The sequence below is a fragment of the Pimephales promelas genome, chromosome 17 (genome assembly GCF_988280905.1).
Source record: "Pimephales promelas chromosome 17, fPimPro1.hap1.1, whole genome shotgun sequence".
NCBI classification, from domain to species: domain Eukaryota; kingdom Metazoa; phylum Chordata; class Actinopteri; order Cypriniformes; family Leuciscidae; genus Pimephales; species Pimephales promelas.
The window spans coordinates 20,233,523-20,252,244 of record NC_142785.1 but is presented as its reverse complement, the minus strand read 5'-3'; the positions used below and the strand labels follow the sequence as shown (position 1 = coordinate 20,252,244).

The 18,722-nt window shown below is 36.8% G+C and overlaps 1 protein-coding gene across 1 annotated transcript; it reads left to right on the top strand.

Annotated features, from left to right (window-relative positions):
- Nucleotides 1–1,741: 1,741 nt before the first annotated feature.
- On the top strand, nt 1,742–10,977 carry map3k8 (mitogen-activated protein kinase kinase kinase 8). Its single transcript, XM_039661369.2, has 8 exons — nt 1,742–1,889; nt 2,487–2,820; nt 3,206–3,376; nt 5,588–5,849; nt 6,875–6,981; nt 8,105–8,257; nt 10,377–10,623; nt 10,707–10,977. The coding sequence occupies exons 1-8, from the start codon at nt 1,858–1,860 to the stop codon at nt 10,829–10,831; spliced, it is 1,431 nt and encodes a 476-aa protein (XP_039517303.2). The 5' UTR covers nt 1,742–1,857; the 3' UTR covers nt 10,832–10,977.
- Nucleotides 10,978–18,722: the final 7,745 nt, after the last annotated feature.

The window sequence follows — 18,722 nt, the reverse complement described above, 5'->3', positions numbered from 1 at the left end:
GAAGAAGCTACAGTTGCTGAAACGGGAAAAACATGTCGTCTGAGACAGCAAGAGTGTGTAACATTGTCACTGTTTCTGTACCACAGACACAGTCCATTATAAACCACATCATGGATAAAGTTTACAAAGCCATAGTCAGGTGAGGATCAAGGGTCTTAATAATAATACAGTAGGGGTTCAATCTTGCCAGCCAGTTGAAGATTGAACCCCCACTCTAATAATATAAGCAATCAGCTGATTGTCTCACAAATGTAACCAGCACATTTCTCCCCACATAGCAAACCCATAATGCAGCGAGGCGAAGAACCACATAAAACTATCCAACTACGCTACATATTTTTTTCTAACAGGGTAGTAAACGTTTAGCTATGAGCTTTTAAGCTGTAGGGCTGTGGCTGAGCTGGTTAATGCATAAAGCATTGTTCATACTCTACGTGTCCGTATGAGTGCAAACGTGTGCATCCTACGCTATCTCACCAGGCATTTACTAACCACAAATTAATAAATAATAATACAAATATTGTTTTTTTCCTCTGGTTCTGAAAACTCTTTGCGAACGACTTAAAATGCTTTCAAGATCGACTTGTTAACCGAAATCGATGGGTTGGTCACTGACCCGGGTATGTTACTGTTTTACGGTCAAAAGTACTAATCAGCTGATTGTCAAAGCCATGACAATCAGCTGATTAGTACAGCGAGGGAGAAGAACTAGTTACAAGAAACAGTCCAACTATATTTTACAGTAATTTTTGAAACAGGTGTAGTGTAATATTCAGTTCCTATGAAAAACAGTTCCAGTGGCCTATAGGATATACACATGAATATTCACATATGTCCCCTGTTGTGGGCGTGGCCTTGAGACGATGCACAAACGAATGGAACTAAAATTCTATATTTATTTTAAATTAGTATATTATATTTATAGTATATATATATATATATATATATATATATATATTATTATTATTATTATTATTACTAAAATGGGCTATATTAGTGCATGTTCGTTAACTCGCTAACGTTTATTAATGGATGTTTCGAAAAGGAATGACGTTTCAATGTTAAGCATTAACTGCTAGAGTTTGTGTAATGTGATAAATCATCTGAGCTGTTTTGCCTGGTTGATTACAGGAATTCAGATAGGTATAGGACACATGATTACCTTTTCAAAATAATCCATTAAATCCATCATATGCAGCAAAATAAGGCCACGCCCACAACAGGGAACATATCATGAATATTCATGACGGTATACAGCGCCAACTAAACAGTTTGTCACAGGAACTGAATATAACACCTACCGCTACAACTGCATCCCAGACAGAGATCCGCAAAATTTGATTCGTTCTTCTTACTCAAATATTTTAAGTCAGTTAAAATAGATTCTGTTTCGTTTAGTAATTATTTTGCAAGTTTACAAGTTATCTTATTACCTTGCTACATCGTTCAAGAACGAGTGAATGTAAGTTAAACAAAACTTTAACCTAATTTATTTAAGGAGATAAATGTGTGTGTGTGTGTGTTTATTTTTTTATTATTTTTCTTCAGACGAAATTTTCTTTGCTGTCACGAGATTGTTAGAAGAAAGTAGCTACAACTCTTTTGAACAAGTGAATCGTAGAGGACATAAATGACATCCCTAATTTTCCACGGAACATTCTGATAGGGTACTGTGGCAGGATTATACGTGACCTCTCATAGTGTCAATGAGAAAATACCTCTCAGTGAAAACAAAGAGAAAACGAAACCGCAGTTGACGTATGAGCGGAGCGGAGGCGCAGCTTACACACACATTCCTCTTATCTGAGAGCGTCAGTCTGTTAGAGTTTCAGTTGGAACTATGGACCATCAGTGAGCATGAGCCCTGCTGTGAACACACTGACCGAAAGGTAGGCAAACGCCTGCTAATACTTATTATATCGTTTTGTTTTGTTTTTTGTTTGTGTTGGCTATACACAGTATGAAAATGTACAGATTAGTCAAGCAGGTTATTGGCAGTGACTCAACCTTGGCAACTGCTTAATTTCTACGATCTGTTTTTGAGCATTAGTTATTTGCTTAATATAGCCTATATATTATTATTAATGCGGTGTTTTATTAATTATTAATTCTAGCTACATGAAAGATATCTCAGGAGATGATGTTTTCAGAATGTTTCAGAATCAGCACCGTATTTTTGGGGAAATTGGGCATGTGGGGGTCTGTCAAAACAGATGGTCAACTTTATGATTTAGGTTGCTTTAACATCTAATTTGCACTTGTGAGATTGCTAAAGGACATTTTTGCAATGTAAAAGTTTTTTGGTTTTTTTTGCTGGTTTTTGTTTTGAAAAAGAACCCCCATCTTGGGGTTTCCCTCCCCTTGTAAACCACCCCTCACCTTGCAAACATGGTGATCAGGAAACTGTGAGTGCAAACAGCATGAATGTGTGCATTTAATCACATAAATTCTTGTGCTGTTTCTAATGATCACAAATTCTGTTCTAGAATTCAAACAAGGATGGAGTACAAGAATGAAAATGCTGGAATAGAACTGCTTCTTGCTCACATGAATATTGAAGACTTCATCCAAGAGGCAGAACATTTCTACTGTGTTGACGAGGAGGTGGAATCAGGAGTCTCATTTGACGAAATTTTCTTGCAAGAAGACATGGACGAGAATGAGGAAACGCCACACGATCTAATCACACATGCGCAAAACCCCGGAAAGGTCCGTTATGGGACAGCATCTGACCTCCTGGACTTTGTCAATATGGTCTCAAACATACCATCCTCCTCTCTCCTCGAAGTGGGTCAAGAAATGGGTGTCCTGCTAAACAAGGTAAGCTCTATTGATGGTTATTTACCATATATCCATAACATATATACAGATGATCTATTTTCAGCATTAAGTAAGTGGATGTATTTAAAACATATTTACACTTGAAGGGATAGTGACAACGATGATGAAATTTCTGTCATCATTTACTCACCCTCAAGTTGTTCCAAACCTGTGGTAACCAAACAGTTGATGGGATCCTATTGACTTCCAGAGTATTTTTTCCCCTCCATACCATGGAAGTCAATGGGGCTGATCAACTGTCTGGTATTCATAAACCAATTAATATAAACCAAGCTTATTGTAAATACTTTGAGTAAAGGAGTTATACTTGTTTTACAGTTTGTCATAGCCTTGCTCTCATAAACGCCCTGCTTTGTTCCTGCAGACAGACATGGTCATTAAGGAGGGTCATTATCGCATAGATTTGGACGTTCTTCTGTTTCCGTGGAAACTGACCTACAAGCCCCTAGGTCCTGGACATGTTCCCAAAGGCTCATTTGGGAAGGTCCATCTGGCCCAGGACACCAAAACTCGGAAGCGAATGGCATGCAAACTAGTAAGTTCAGGAATGCAGAAAATATTTGTTTCAGGAACTCTTTCTTTTTTCCTTCTTCTGTCATTCCACTGTTAATGGACATAACTTCCCTTCCTGGAATCTGTGTTCTTTTATGACTAAAGCAAAAACACATTTTGTACTGCTTGTTCAAAATAAGTTGTTGAAAACAATTTAATAAGCACAACATAAGGATTTCAAACATTAAGTAGTGAAGTAAACATACAATTTTCATATGAAAATAAAACATCAATGACACTACACTGTAAATATAACACTGATTCTTTATAGTGATTGATGTGTTCTTGTGACAATCTTAAGCACCAGGATTTATGAACAATGGAAAAAAAATGACTCTGAAAAGAGAAGCACTTGTAGAACTCGTATTCAAATGAGGAAGAGATCATTTGGGAAATAACGCAGTTTCTCTAAAATGTTCAGGAGGTCAGTCTACAGTGTGCAGTGTTTGAACAGAAACTGAGAATGGCTCTAACGTACACAGGAAGCTAACAGGAACGCCCCCGTGGAAACATGCAGCCCACAGAGACGGTGTCTAAACTGTGTGGCAGTGTGTAGATGTCTAGTGGAAGAAAAAGTTTCATACTTGTGGTCAATATAAAGTCGGCACGAAATGGAAGTTGCCATAGTCTATGCTTTCCTATAGTAACGCATATCCAGGTGAAACGGCTTCTCAAACAAGAAACAAAATAGGACGGGGCATGCTTTAGTCCATTTTGCTATTGCTGCCGTCTCATGAGTGAGAGAAGAGAAGAGGTCGTTGCAAGAGGGAGGGGAAGTTATTTGGATTGAAGATTATGACTTGACGTGAAAATAATGATGTGTCATGAAATAATGATTGTCAATTGCTGAATCAAAAACATTCATCCCCGTAGCCCTCAATCGGGTCATGGGGTCTAAACGACCCCAATCGAATTTTACTCCCTTCATCTCAGTGGAATACGATTTTGTAACTTTTCATACATTATCTATCTATACACACAACAAAACTGGGCTTGAATCGGTTGTTCTGAAGGTATTTAAAAAAAATGTTTACACTTCTGGTCTTCGGGTTCAATATGACCCCACATTGAAATGAATGGGAAATGTGAAAAAAACAAATACAAAATCCGCCATAAATCTGAACATTTTTACACAGAAATGAAGGCCTAGTACTAGACCATAAATGCAATGTATCATAAAAAATAACATTTCATATGCTAATGCTAAAGCTAATGGTGTAGTTGAGGAATTGTGTGGTAAATGGATACAAAAGTACTTTATATCTCCAAAAACACAGCATTAAAGGGTTAGTTCACCCAAAAATGAAAATTAAGTCATTAATTACTCACCCCCATGCTGTACCAACCCCGTAAGACCAGAACGAGACTTCCTTAGATTTCCACGACGCATGCGCGAGAATTGCGATCTGAAGTAGTGTAAGCTGGTGTAAGCAGATCGCAAATCTCGCGCATGCGTTGTGGAAATCTAAGGAAGTCTCGTTCTGGCCTACAAGGAAGAAAAGAAATAGTCGAATAAACTCTTTATTTTTGTTTGTTTTTTCGCACAAAAAGTATTCGCGTCGCTTGATAAACATATAGTTGAGCCACGGTAGTCACTTGGGATATTTAAACATTTTCTTCATTGACTTTCTGGGCCGTCAAGAGGCAGTCCCTTAGGAGCCAATGTGGTAGTTATACAGCTCTCAAATTTAATCAAAAATATCTTCATTTGTGTTCCGAAGACGAACGAAGGTCTTACGGGGTTGGTACAGCATGGGGGTGAGTAATTAATGACTTAATTTTCATTTTTGGGTGAACTAACCCTTTAATGAATAGATGAGAAGTAAACAAAACTAATGATATATTATTTGTATGATTAAAAATGTATATTTTTTGTACAATTACTCAATCAATTGTTGGGGTCATATAGACCCCGAAGCCCAGAAGTGTAAGCAGGAAACGAAGACCATTTGAAGGTTAATGTGGCTTTTAGGGTTTTGATCAAATAATTAGTTATCAATTAGTGGTCAAGGCAGCCGATGTCTGGAACAATTATGCAATATCACACTGCACATATCTATATTTTATGAAATTCTTTGCATATATGAAGTCTTAAATCTTTCTATGCATTTAGCCTAAGTATAATAAGCAAGTAATGGTAATTGTATATTACCAAATGTCTGAAATGTATAAGTTAAGTGTACATTCTCTCCAGATTCCTATGGAACATTTCAAGCCTGCAGATGTGGAAATCCAAGCCCGGTTCCGACACGAGAACATAGCAGAGCTGTATGGGGCATTGCTGTGGGAGCAGACGGTGCATTTGTTCATGGAAGCGGGCGAAGGGGGCTCGGTTCTGGAGAAGCTGGAAAGCTGTGGTCCAATGAGGGAGTTCGAGATCATCTGGGTCTCTCAGCAGGTTCTGCGAGGCCTGGAGTACCTGCACTCGCACAACATTATACACCACGACATCAAACGTAAGAGCTTTGGATTGCATCATAATGGATTGTTTTTCTGAAATATCACACCCGTTTCCTACTAAAACACAATGTGTTTGACCATGTTGGATCAGCTACTTTGAATTGAAACAGTGCAAAACATACTTCAAAAGCAGGGTCAAGTGCAGTTCACTTCATTTTTTTATTGCAACCACACGCAACAAAACAAACACTGTTATTTCCCTCCCGAATGTAACAAAGGATGCTCTGTAAGTAAGTCAGATAATGACTATGTGGTCACAAGAAAGGTATTCAGCTTATTTGACAGAACTGAAAACTAGGCCACTGGGAGGAAGCAGCAGTGTTAATTGATTGACAGAGGACTGGCCACAGGCTAGAGAAGTTCATTTTTAGTGTTTTTAGATCGCACCTTTCAAAGGTGAGGAAAACAACATACTGAAATATGGTAGGGTTGCGGCAGACAACATTCTGCTGCTGTTTAGTCATATGCAGAAGCCTATCAGTGCTGCAGCTCATGACTTCTCAGGCGTCTGGAATTTCCAGTCAGGACAGCGAGAGGAGGGAGAAGACAGATGTGATTACTCATGTATTACTTTCCGGGGCTTATTCAACAGGCCATCCGTCTAACTAGTGCTTTCAAATTTCAACAAGACTGTGAGGGTAATGTGAAGAGAGAGAAATTCAGTGAAATGAGTGACCAACCTGTTTCCTGCTTTGTGGTTCTGATGGTTGGCTTCTTGGCTTCAGAAAACATTTTATTTGAAGTAGTGTCAAATATGGAGGGAGCGCAAGAAAAGGGGGTTTTGAGACTTCCGATGATCTTTTTTTCAATCCACCATGAGTAATGAATGATAATGAATGAGTAATGAATCTGCTTCTGGAAAACAACACCTTGTCTGGTGCTGCACACACATGAACTGAATAACCTAAATGTTGCAAAAACTATGGAGATATAGTTGCAATGTCTTATAGCATATGAAATATAAGTTTTAGATTTGATGTGTCTATACGACATGAACTAAATTCTCTTTTTGTCCCTGCAGCCAGTAATATTGTGTTGATGTCCGCCAAAGCCGTGCTGGTGGATTTTGGTCTTACAGTACAGATGAAGGATGATGTATATGTTCCTCGGGACCTACGTGGCACCGAGGTGAGTGTGTTTGAGGTCACTTTGCACACTTTAATTTTTCCATACTTGGTCTGTCACTGTGTCGTGACTAAATGCTAGTCTATAATTAGAAACCATGCAGTATTTGGCAGTTCCTGATTGTGCTGGTGGCAGACGTCCTTTAGAATGTCACTGAATAAATGTTGTCTTATGCTATGTACATTTATAAAGTTAAAGGGATAGTTCACTTTGAAATTAATTGTTGATATGTTTTAGCTTACCTCAAGGGCATCCGAGATGTAGGTGTCTTTGTTTCCGCAGTATTTTCCATTTTGATATTTTTCGGTCAAACCGTTGTTGTCTGTCAGTCATATAATGAGGTTTAGGGGGTCCACCCTGGGTTCACCTTAAAGAGCATGCACAGAGAAGTCAAAGTTAAATATGATTTAATGACTCGTAAATGTAAGTACACTTCTCTGTGCATGCTCTTCGAGGTGGACCAAGGGTGGAGCCCCTAAACCTCCATTATATGACTGATTGACAACAACGGTTTGACCAAAAAATATCAAAATTGAAAATACTGTGGAAACAAAGACACCTACATCTTGGATGCCCTTGAGGTAAGCTAAAACATATCAAAAAATAATTTCAAAGTGAACTATCCCTTTAAAGGTACATAGTTAAAGGGCAATTCTGACAGACTGAAAGGAGATCTGAAACACTAGAAGGCACACACACACATAGATGCACTTTTTTTCCCTCTTGGCTGACATTATGTTCCCTAACAAACTCTGGGAAAGGCCCAAAAAGGCACACACACATGCCCATTAGCACACTGAGGCTTGTTGACTTTTTGCCCCATTTGGAAAGTCCAGCATGCCTTGTTAAACAGCACTGAAGATTCCCAACATAGAATAATAAAGTTGTTTACTACGAGGCAGTACCATGAGCAGTTTGCCAGATGTCACATTTGCCTATTACATCACAAGTTGTTTTTCATATTTATATTATTCAGAGTGACTGAACTGTAGAAAACAGCCAGTCCATTCCAGTGTTCAAAGTTGCATTACAAAAAGAAGAAAACCTGCTGTGAATCTTAAAAGCCTCTGCACATGTGGGATCTGTGCTCATTTTAGTCATATTTCTTGTTTTTCCTTCTGTACAGATGTACATGAGTCCAGAACTGGTTCTGTGTCGAGGACACAGCACAAAGACGGACATCTACAGCCTGGGAACCACAATCATACACATGCTGAGTGGCAGTCCTCCATGGGTTAGGAGATATCCCCGAACAGCCTACCCCTCATACCTTTACATTGTGAGTGTGCTTTGTCGATTTGATCATGGTGAATCCGAATGCCTGCTCTTTTAATTATATTATGTTTGTATTTATTTTACTGCACCAATACTAGGGAGAGTCCCTGAACGTAGCAAAACCTCACCATATGAAAAACCAAATATATGCATTAACCACAGAGCATAACCCAGAAATGCCAAGCAGGCTGATGTCATAACTTCATGACATTAAGCCTCTGTTAGCATTTAGCAAAGCATATATCATGCTAGTTTTATTTATTTAGTCTTTTTATTATTTTCTTTTATAATTTTTTTTTCAGCATTTAAACCACTGTAAAGGATACTAATTAGGTATTAATTTAATAATAATGATAATTCGGAATATAATTTATAGTATTTTCTTATTTTTTTATTATTATTATCTGTTCGTTTTCTGTTTCTATTTATTTATAATATATATGTATTATTTATTTATTTATTTATTTTATTATTAGCAAAGCAGAATCAGCAGATGCTAATTATTTAATTATAATAATTCTTTAAACATTTTATTTCCTGTCTTTTTTCTTTATTCGCTTTTATTTCCTTTTCTTCATTTGTGTTTCTGTTTTAACCAGTATAAAGCAAAGGAGCACAAGATATAACATGTGATGGCAAGTTCTTCTTTCCATTGCAAACAATTTCTAAATAACTCTTTTATTTTAAAAAAAAAAAAAAATCTGCTGTTTATCAGCTGTTAAAGCTTCCTCAACGCTCTGCAGATTATTTTGAAATCGGCAGTTTTGCATATTTCACTTTAAGAGCTGCTCATAATGGAAGAAGACTAAAAGCTGGCAACCTTTGTATAGCAAGTCCAACTGCTTTCAGTTCCCTTTTCACATACTACACTTCCTTTTCATGTAACTGAATGTAAATTCATGCACAGTGTATTTTTGCTTGAGGCACCTGTGCCACCAATAGTTTTCACCTATAGTGGCTGGGTAAGATCCAGGCTGAATCGGAAATCACCCTCAAATGGTGTGTTATTACCACTACAGCCATTTGTAGTGGTGTCCGAAACCATGGTGGACGATTGAGTGCACTTATTCAATCCCAAAATGCAATAACGACTGCATTCCGAATTCGCTCACTCGTTTTCATTCACTCCTTCAAGTGAACAGTATTAGTGGAATAACATTGGGAATAGTGTATGAGGGTTTAAAACTGCATCTAACATCCAACTCTGACCATGTGTGGAATACCTTCACACACACACACACACACGCACACACACACACACACACACACACACGCACACACACACATATATATATATATATATATATATATATATATATATATAGTAGACTATTAGCTTTAGTGATTTTTGTTATGATAATAACATTGCATACACAATTATCTCCCACAATTGTGTTAATTGTTAAATTAATAGAAATCAGTGGTTGATTGTCATAGATGTAGGCTTAGGGTATTTACACAAAACGTGTTTTTGCTTATCACTGCGCTGCTATACTATTGTTTTTCACTAAAAACACGCAGAAGGCGGATACAGTATGTTTGACCACTGAGTTTGTGTCATGTAACTTTTGCACTATTTTGCACATGCTTTTGCTCTATTTTTGCACACAGCGTTCTAAAATCACGGTGCTCAAGTTAAAGCTTCTGTCCGTAACTTTTGGCACTCTAGCGGTTAATAAACAGAACTGCGGAAGAACATCGTAGCTGGAGCTGCTTCTCTCTGTTTATGTCTATGACGAGTCACACACGTACGGGGCTATTCTGCACCAAAGTAGTCTGAATAAAACACGTATTATGAAACATTTATTACCGGAGTGATTCAGGATAAGACAAAAACACAGTTTGGAAAATGGATACATGATGTACTCACTTGTTATATAAATGTTGTAAATTTAAAAAAAAAAAAAAAGGAGGCATCTTTGGGCTTGTTATTTTCCATATGTTAAAACTATGTTTTCCAGCTTAGTTTTGATGGCGTGTACTCTACGTGGCCTTTGTGCCAGTGTCATAGTTCTTTGAGTGGAGAGAAATGTCAGCTGTTTATGCAGTCAAACAGGGGTGGCCAAGCTTCTATCACTATCAGGGGTGGCACTTCTCCCCTGATTTTCACACTCTGTTTGCAGATCCACAAACAGGCCCCTCCTCTAGAGGACATCCCTGAAAGCTGTAGCCCCGCGATGCGCAGGCTCCTGGAGCACGCGCTCGATAGGGTCCCCGGACGGAGGAGCTCTGCCTCGGAATTACTGAACGAGGAGGCCCTCCATCCGTCTCGGGAAGACCAGCCGCGCTGTTGGAGTCTGGACTCTGCGCTGGAGGAGGGCACACATCCCATGCTGCGACAGCACAGTCAGCTTTCAGACAGCACTCAAGGTACATCACACAACACGCATACAGTATTTCATGTCAAATTCATTTGATCATATATTTAATATCTTTTACTTTTGCATTTGTAGATTCTTCTTTGTACACTGAGGACTCTGGGCACTCTAAGAAGAGAGGTTCCCTCTATATGGATCTGGGCGCCTTGGCTGGTTACTACAATCTGGTTAGAGGGCCACCATCCAATGAATATGGCTAATGAGGTGGATTTTTCCTGAGGACCAGTGTACTTGTATAGTCTGCATTCATATACAAGCTGTGGGATACGCATGGATGTATCAGTTCAGTGGAGCTAAACTCCATTCCACATATATGGTGTCCTAAATGAGGACACTCAGTGTACGCTAATTGGACAATGAGCTGTCCAATTAGAGATGGATGCTTTTTGAAATGCAAGAGACATTCATGACTTGCTGAAGAGAAGAAAGAACTGTGTTTTTGTTGAACGGTTTGTTAATACAGTTCCTTGTCTGTGCTTTTAGAGCATGAGTGATAATGACACCATATTCTGTTTAAAATACATTCTAGGATGGATGCACCAATATTACAATTCTGGCCAATACAGATAAACGGATAATTACTTCTAATTTATGGCTGATAACAACTTAATGAACAATAAATGAAACAATATATACACTATTTAGTAAATACAATTGATGGATGCATCACAACATTTTAATGTACAGTATAAAAATGCATCTGATATTGGCTGATAAACAATATTGGTGTTGATATATTGTGCATCCCCTAAAATGGACAAATACTTTTTGCTTTATATATATATACCAGTATATACTGTAATTTTGAAGCTTGTGCTAGATGCATTGATTATGTATTCCATATCTGATCACATAAGGGCGGGCCTTTATGAGAGTAAAGACGAGTTTATACTAGATTGTCACTGCCAACAGCAGAATGTTTTTTAATAATATAATGATTTCTGACCATAGCAGTGCTATGTATGTTAAGAATGTATGTATCTCCAGTGAATTACAAAGGCAGACCTGTGTTATCTGACCTACATTTATAGGGTTTCTTTTTGTGAAATATTAATATTAAAGTGGTGAGTCTGCTGAATTTGAATATATAACATAGTCTGTCTGTGTCTTTAGCTAATCATTTCAGTAAATAATTTCTGTTTAATCCCCACGTGAGTGCCTTGTCTTTAAATAGCTTTATCTGAGATCCCTGGATAATACATCCATTGTAAAAAATAAGAGATGGCAAAAAAGGACACTACAACAATACAGTTTATATTTCCAGGAATTGTTTTCAGATGATACTGAAAACTCATCTCAGGTTGATATTCCCATGGAATGTGTTTTTTGTTAAGTAGTTGCAATGCAAGACAAAGAAATGTGCACTCAGACAAAAATGTAATAGATTGTCCAGATCCTCCCAAAATAATGTCTCAATCATAAATGTCTCAATGTGTTCATAAAAGTGACTCAATAAATATATGATCTGACACTGCAATTTTGTTGTCAAAGCATCTTAATGATTTTTATTATATATATATATATATATATATATATAATTTTTATATAATAAATAATAATAATATTATATTATAATATTATCATATAATAATATATATTTATATATATATAAAATACACACACACACACACACACATATATATATATAAATATATATATATATATATATATATATATATATATATATATATATATATATATATATATATATATATATAATAAACCTACATATTGAAATATATTGATGATGGAAATTTTCAGGTTGTGATTTTAGATAAGGTAAAATTACATTATAGCTGTTTCAAGCAATAAACAGTTCTTCAGAAGTTTCTTAGTCATTTTGGAAAGACCTGAGAGTCTGTGATAAATGATAGTATCACCTAAGACGAAGACTGATGTATGCTTTTACTTTGGGGAAGTTATTAAATAAATAAATGGACTAAAATGTGTGATTCATCACTGTGCTTAGAAAGGTATTATAGTGAGAAACTGTGTTGATCTACACCACGTTTGTAAAGCTAAAAGTGTAAAATAAACATTTTGATTGCTGATAATGATAAGATATGTCATTTAGTGGTTAAGTTCAAACACTTTTTGGGTGACTGAGAATTTTGTGTGCAGAAAGGTCACAAAATAATCTAAACTCAATGACTTTCAGGATGGAAAACAAAGTTGTTCTGGGGTTTGAGGGGGTTTCTGGTCAAAATAAGCATTTGAAAAGCATTTTTTTTTTTTTTTTGCAGACGGTACATTGAAATTCTTGCACACCCCATCCCATGAAGCACTGCAAATGATGCAATCGAATCAGAATTTATGATTCTAAATACAACTATTAACTTTATTACATCTGTATTTCAATATAATACCAATATAATATAATTTTCAAATTTCAAAATTCAAATTTCAATATAATATAATTTTTTTTTTTTGCAGTTTCCTGAAAATGGCTAAAGAATCAGCAGCTCGGGCTGAATTAGGCGGGTCATTTCACCAGCAGGGAACAGTCAAGGTAAAGGTCTGTGAAAGTGATTTTATGACACTTTTTTCTCATATTATTTGAGATGCATTGCTTCATGTGAGCGAGTAACTAAGTTTCAATATAAACGAAATCACACTTCACTAACACAATCACACACACGTGCATATTTCCACGCAGCAACACTGAAATGAAATGTGTGTTTTTGATCATGTGTCATATTCTGCGAAAGAGAAACAGAGAACAACACGGCCAGCAGAGCTCAAGTGAGGAAGTGGATTTCCCCCTGCTGATAGGTTTCTGGCAGTGAAGTAGAAGGTGGAGTGGGTGAGAAAGAGTGTATTCCCTGACCTTTACAATGCACATTCTGAGACATTAGACCATTAGGGGACAAGAATTTCTACAACGATGTGTCATTGCAACAATCACTTCCTGCACCTACGTGCCTGCCGCCCACTTGCACGCATTTGCTTGTTTGCTTGTTTTATATCATAGTGGGGGATATTTAATTGATTTTTATTGTTTTATACAAGACAGGTGATATTTCCTGCCCCCATACCCTAAGCCTCAGAGACCTTTTTGTATTTTAGATTTAGGCTACATTAAGGTATTATTCAAAGCCTATAATATTTGATAAGCACATTTTTAGGGCCACTAAATTGTCAACGTAATCAAAACTTTGCTTGAAAACCTGTTACTATGCTTTCTGTCATCTAAATGATAGTTTATAGACTACTTTTTAACTAGTAAAAGGCCTTTTAGTGTAGTCTAAAAAAGTATGTTGTGTCTTTTTGCTGTGGAATTTATACTGTAAGTTATACCATCTTGCAGTTGATGGAGATTTGTGGGATGCACATCCAGGGCACGAAGCTCCCGTTCCACCACATCCCAAAGATGCTCTATTGTGTTGAGATCTGGTGAATTTGGGGGCCATTTTAGTACAGCGAACTCAAGAACAAGAAGTGTCATGTTCAAGAAACCAATTTGAAATGATTCGAGCTTTGTGACATGGTGCATTATCCTGCTGGAAGTAGCCATCAGAGGATGGACATGGAGGCCAAAGGGATGGACATGGTCAGAAACAATGCTCAGGTAGGCCGTGATTTTTAAACAATGCCCAATTAGCACTATGGGGCTTAAAGTGTGCCAAGAAAACATCCCCCACACCATTACACCACCACCGCCAGCCTGCACAGTGGTAACAAGGCATAATGGATCCATGTTCTCATTCTGTTTACGCCACATTCTGACTCTACCACCTGAATGTCTCAACAGAAATCGAGACATAATTAAATAATGAAAAAAAGACTTCAAGGAGTAATCAATGATGTTAAAACTTTCAGAAATTTGGCAGAGTAGATGCTGCGGATATTTGGTTGTCGGTAGTACACTAAAACATGCAGGGATCAATAAAAGATACTGAATATGCGGGTTCTAAATAAAGCGCCACCTTGTGGACAGTTTTCGTATAAGTAAAGAGATCGTCAACCTATGTATAGTATCATGTGAGTTATTAGCTGACAATTTTCGTTTTTTGTCCATTTATATTCTATGATGTCATCAGCAGTTAGGCATATTTAAATAATATGGTAAGAAATGGAAAAATATGTAAACTGCAGAGATAGACGTATCCAATTGCAACAGTGGACTTTTGTAAAACAAATTTGTAAAACAAAAAATAATTTGTTTTAGGTTTAAAGCCTCTGAATATGATTCTGCAAGTCTTGTGAAGTGATAGGTAATTCATTATTTTCAGGCAAGCATTTAGTATTAACAATTAAAGATTATATCTGTTTATTTATATTGTTGTAATAAACAGCAGCAATTAAATGAAATTATAATGGTGGCACATAGAACCCTCTTTCTTCCCCAAAACACTGCGCATTTTAAATGTCTTTCTTACCTGTTAAAACCATTTCAGCTAACTGTCTCTAACTGTCTATATGGGAACCACTGATGTAAAACTTAGACAAACTCAAAATAATTACAGCGTATGTCCAGAAGAGGGCACTATAAGACTGTTTAAAGCTGCAGGGTCTTACGATTTGACGGTGTAGGCCAGATGTTCACAATAATCATAACTCTAGAACAATTTAATGTAGTGATTTGGGAAAACAAAAAACAAAACAAAAAAAAAACCTAGATGTTAAAGACACATGACATAAGTCTCAAATCACAAGACAAAACAAACAAACAAATAACAAACAAACAAACAAACAAAAAACTGTTTAAAAGTATAATTATCCAAATTATTACAATAATATAATATAATATAATAAATTATAATATAATATAATTTAATATAATTCACTGTAAAAAATATAAATAAGCTATGACAACATATATTTTTTTTTTCATTTTGTCTCAGTGTTATAATTGTGGATGAGCTCACAAAGAAATATTCCAGACAACCAGGTTGTTAGTTAAGGTAATACATAAATAAGCATAATACAATATAATAATTGCTTCACTGTAAAATATATATATGATCAATAAGTTATGGCAACATAAATGTTTACATTGGCTTAACTCAACGTTTTTATTTAAAGGGATACTCCACTTTTTTTTGGAAATAGGCTCATTTTACCACTCCCCCAGAGTTAAACAGTTAGGTTTTACCGTTTTCAAATCCATTCAGACGATTTTCTGATTTTTAGAAGAATATCAGTAGCCAGACAGTTTCTCGTCTCATTGACTTCCATAGTAAGAAAAAATATACTATGGAAGTCAATGAGACCAGAAACTGTCTGGTTACTGATATTCTTCTAAATATCAGAAAATCGGCTAAATATACATTCAAAAACGGTAAAACCCAACTGATTAACTCTGGGGGAGTGGTAAAATGAGCCTATTTCCCAAAAAAAGTGGAGTATCCCTTTAAGTTATGCAAGATTCAACTTTTTTTTTTGACAGTTTAATGTAAATTAAGTTGAAATGACTTAAACATCCAAATTGATTGTACTTATATCAGTATATTATTATTTTAAATTACTTTTCAGTATTTTGTCATATTTGTGCATAAAATTATCATTATAAGTAGTACTACATTTACCATATAATATATTTATTTTTGTCTCAGTGTTATAATTGTGGATGAGTTCACCAAGAAAAAAATCCATTGACAAAACAGGTTGTAATGGCAATAAATAAATAATATAATAACATTCAGTATTTTGTCATTTTTAGATTTTGACTGTTGAGCTTTCACGAATTGTTTTGTTTGGTGGGACAGTGGGACAGCTCGTCGTCACCCCCTTCTAACAGGACTCAGACAGATAGCCTCTGGTGTGGTGTGTTAGTGTGCGCTACTGTGTACAAAGAGCCATTCTTTACAAACACAGCTTTAACCAGAGACGCTCTGTCCTCTAATCTTTCCATCTCCAGACTGTACAAACAGATGATAGTTATTACTTTTCATAATTCATAGTCCTTTTCTGTTGAGACAGTAGCCTGCAGTCATGGTTTCCAGAAACATGTGCTTGTGTACAGATGCACTTTCACGCCTGTCTAACAAAATGTCGATTTGGTTACAGCAAATCTATTCTTATTACTGCATTTTTTTGTCTCTCATATTGAATTTGGTTGTCTTCTTATTTGAACATCTGCTTCTGTTTAGAAGTTATTTTATTTCTCGGAATCCATATAGCCCGGTGTGTGCGCTGTGTGCAGTGTCCATTATATTTGTGTATGTATTTTAGGGATTAATCGTTCTTTGTGATGACACAGAGCTTGTTGGCACTGTTAGCTTGTTGATTTTGTTCTCAGTATGGACTAACTCAGTGAGTCAGGCTATGACACACGCAATGGCACCCTTCTCCACCTGGCAATGGCATCACTCCTGGCACTGTTCACATTTGGACAGAGTATTGGCATGGCCAGGAGTTGCTGGTTCAGTTTGTATGGCCCTTTATACACATTTTGCTTTCTGGTTCATCATATTACAGATTACAGTGCAGTAAAACACAATGGCCACTGCAGGCTAATAGAAAATCAGCTTAATGCGCACACTGAAAGACAAGAGCATCCTCAGGAAGTAAAGTTTATAATGGACTTCCTTGTACAACATGACTTTGTGGTAGTCAGTCCAAGGATGACGGAAACTCACTATTTAAACTCTTTGCCTTGCTTATGTGGTTTTCCTCACATCAGGAACTGCAGATAGTTTTCCCTACATTCTTATGTAACCGTGTTGTCTCTGTGTTGTGTTGTGTGTCAACTCAAGATGGACACCAAATCGCGCTTTATGATGGGTTTTTATTCTGTTGAATAACATAGAACAGCGGTGATCAGTTTGAGCAATCACCCTTGTGCATTCGCAGCCATTCACTCTCTTAGCTGGCGCGAATCTAATTAACCCTACTGGAACCAGTTGATCCTACTACCAGATCTGGGTGGAGAGTGCCATTTAAAGGGGCCATATATCAAGTGGAAGCACATACAGTATTTGACCCGTTACACTCCCTCCTCCTGAACTTGTTTCTGCACAGAATAGCTCCAAAATAATACATAACCTCAAGTACCATATACATTAGTAAGAGAGAAAAAAAAACAGTGTTTAAAATTTCATGGAATTGTCAGTTCAATTCAGTGTAGACACTATTCCCCTCAGGAATTAAAGGGATAGTTCACTTTGAATTTAATTTTTGATATGTTTTAACTTACCTCAAAGGCATCCAAGATGTAGGTGTCTTTGTTTCCACAGCATTTTCAATTTTGACATTTTTCAGTCAAACCGTTGTTGTCTATCAGTCATACACTGGAGGCTAAGGGGGTCCACCAAAAAGCATGCACAGAGAAGTCAAAATTAAACATGATTTAATGACTCATAAATGTAAGTACACATTGATGGCCTAAGACACGAAACGAGCAGTTTATGTGAGAAAACGAACAGTATTTATATCGTTTTTACCTCGTGTAATCCAAGTGATCTGAATCAGTTGTGCAATGTCCAACTGAACCGAACTGAATCAGTTCAATGTTACGCCGGAAGTGATTGCTTGCGTGTGACGTCAATTAATATTTACACGGAGATTTTGGAAGTTTTACCTTTCACTAAACATATTTAGATATACCGAAATTGTCTTCCATTGCGGTTTCCCGTATATCTAAATATGTTTAGTGAAAGGTAAAACTTCCGAAATCTCTGTATAAACAAAGAGTGACGTAGGCGCGCAAGCGATCACTTCCGGCGCATGCACAGACCGAAGCGCCCGTGCTGTCAGATTATTTTGTCATGGCTATGATTACAAGAGGTAAAAACAATATAAATACTGTTCGTTTTCTCATATAAACCACTCGTTTCGTGTCTTAGGCCATCAATGTGTACTTACATTTATGAGTCATTAAATCATGTTTAATTTTGACTTCTCTGTGCATGCTTTTTGGTGGACCCCCTTAACCTCCAGTGTATGACTGATAGACAACAACAGTTTGGAGTCATGAATTGCTGGGTGAAAACAGCTGAAATGGTTGATAATTTAACCTTTGGGTCATTTTTATTCAAGATTTTAGATCCTTAGCTCGAACTCGAATCCCATCGGTTCACTAACACATTACGTTTTCCGTCGCTCTAGCCTGACAAGGAGCAGAGCGGTGCCACGGTGGTCTTAGAAACA

Coding starts and splice junctions, on each gene's coding strand:
- map3k8 (XM_039661369.2), top strand. CDS start 1,858: ATGAGCCCTGCTGTGAACACACTGACCGAAAG. Junction 3,377..5,587: donor AGCGAATGGCATGCAAACTA/GTAAGTTCAGGA, acceptor CATTCTCTCCAG/ATTCCTATGGAACATTTCAA. Junction 6,982..8,104: donor GGGACCTACGTGGCACCGAG/GTGAGTGTGTTT, acceptor CCTTCTGTACAG/ATGTACATGAGTCCAGAACT.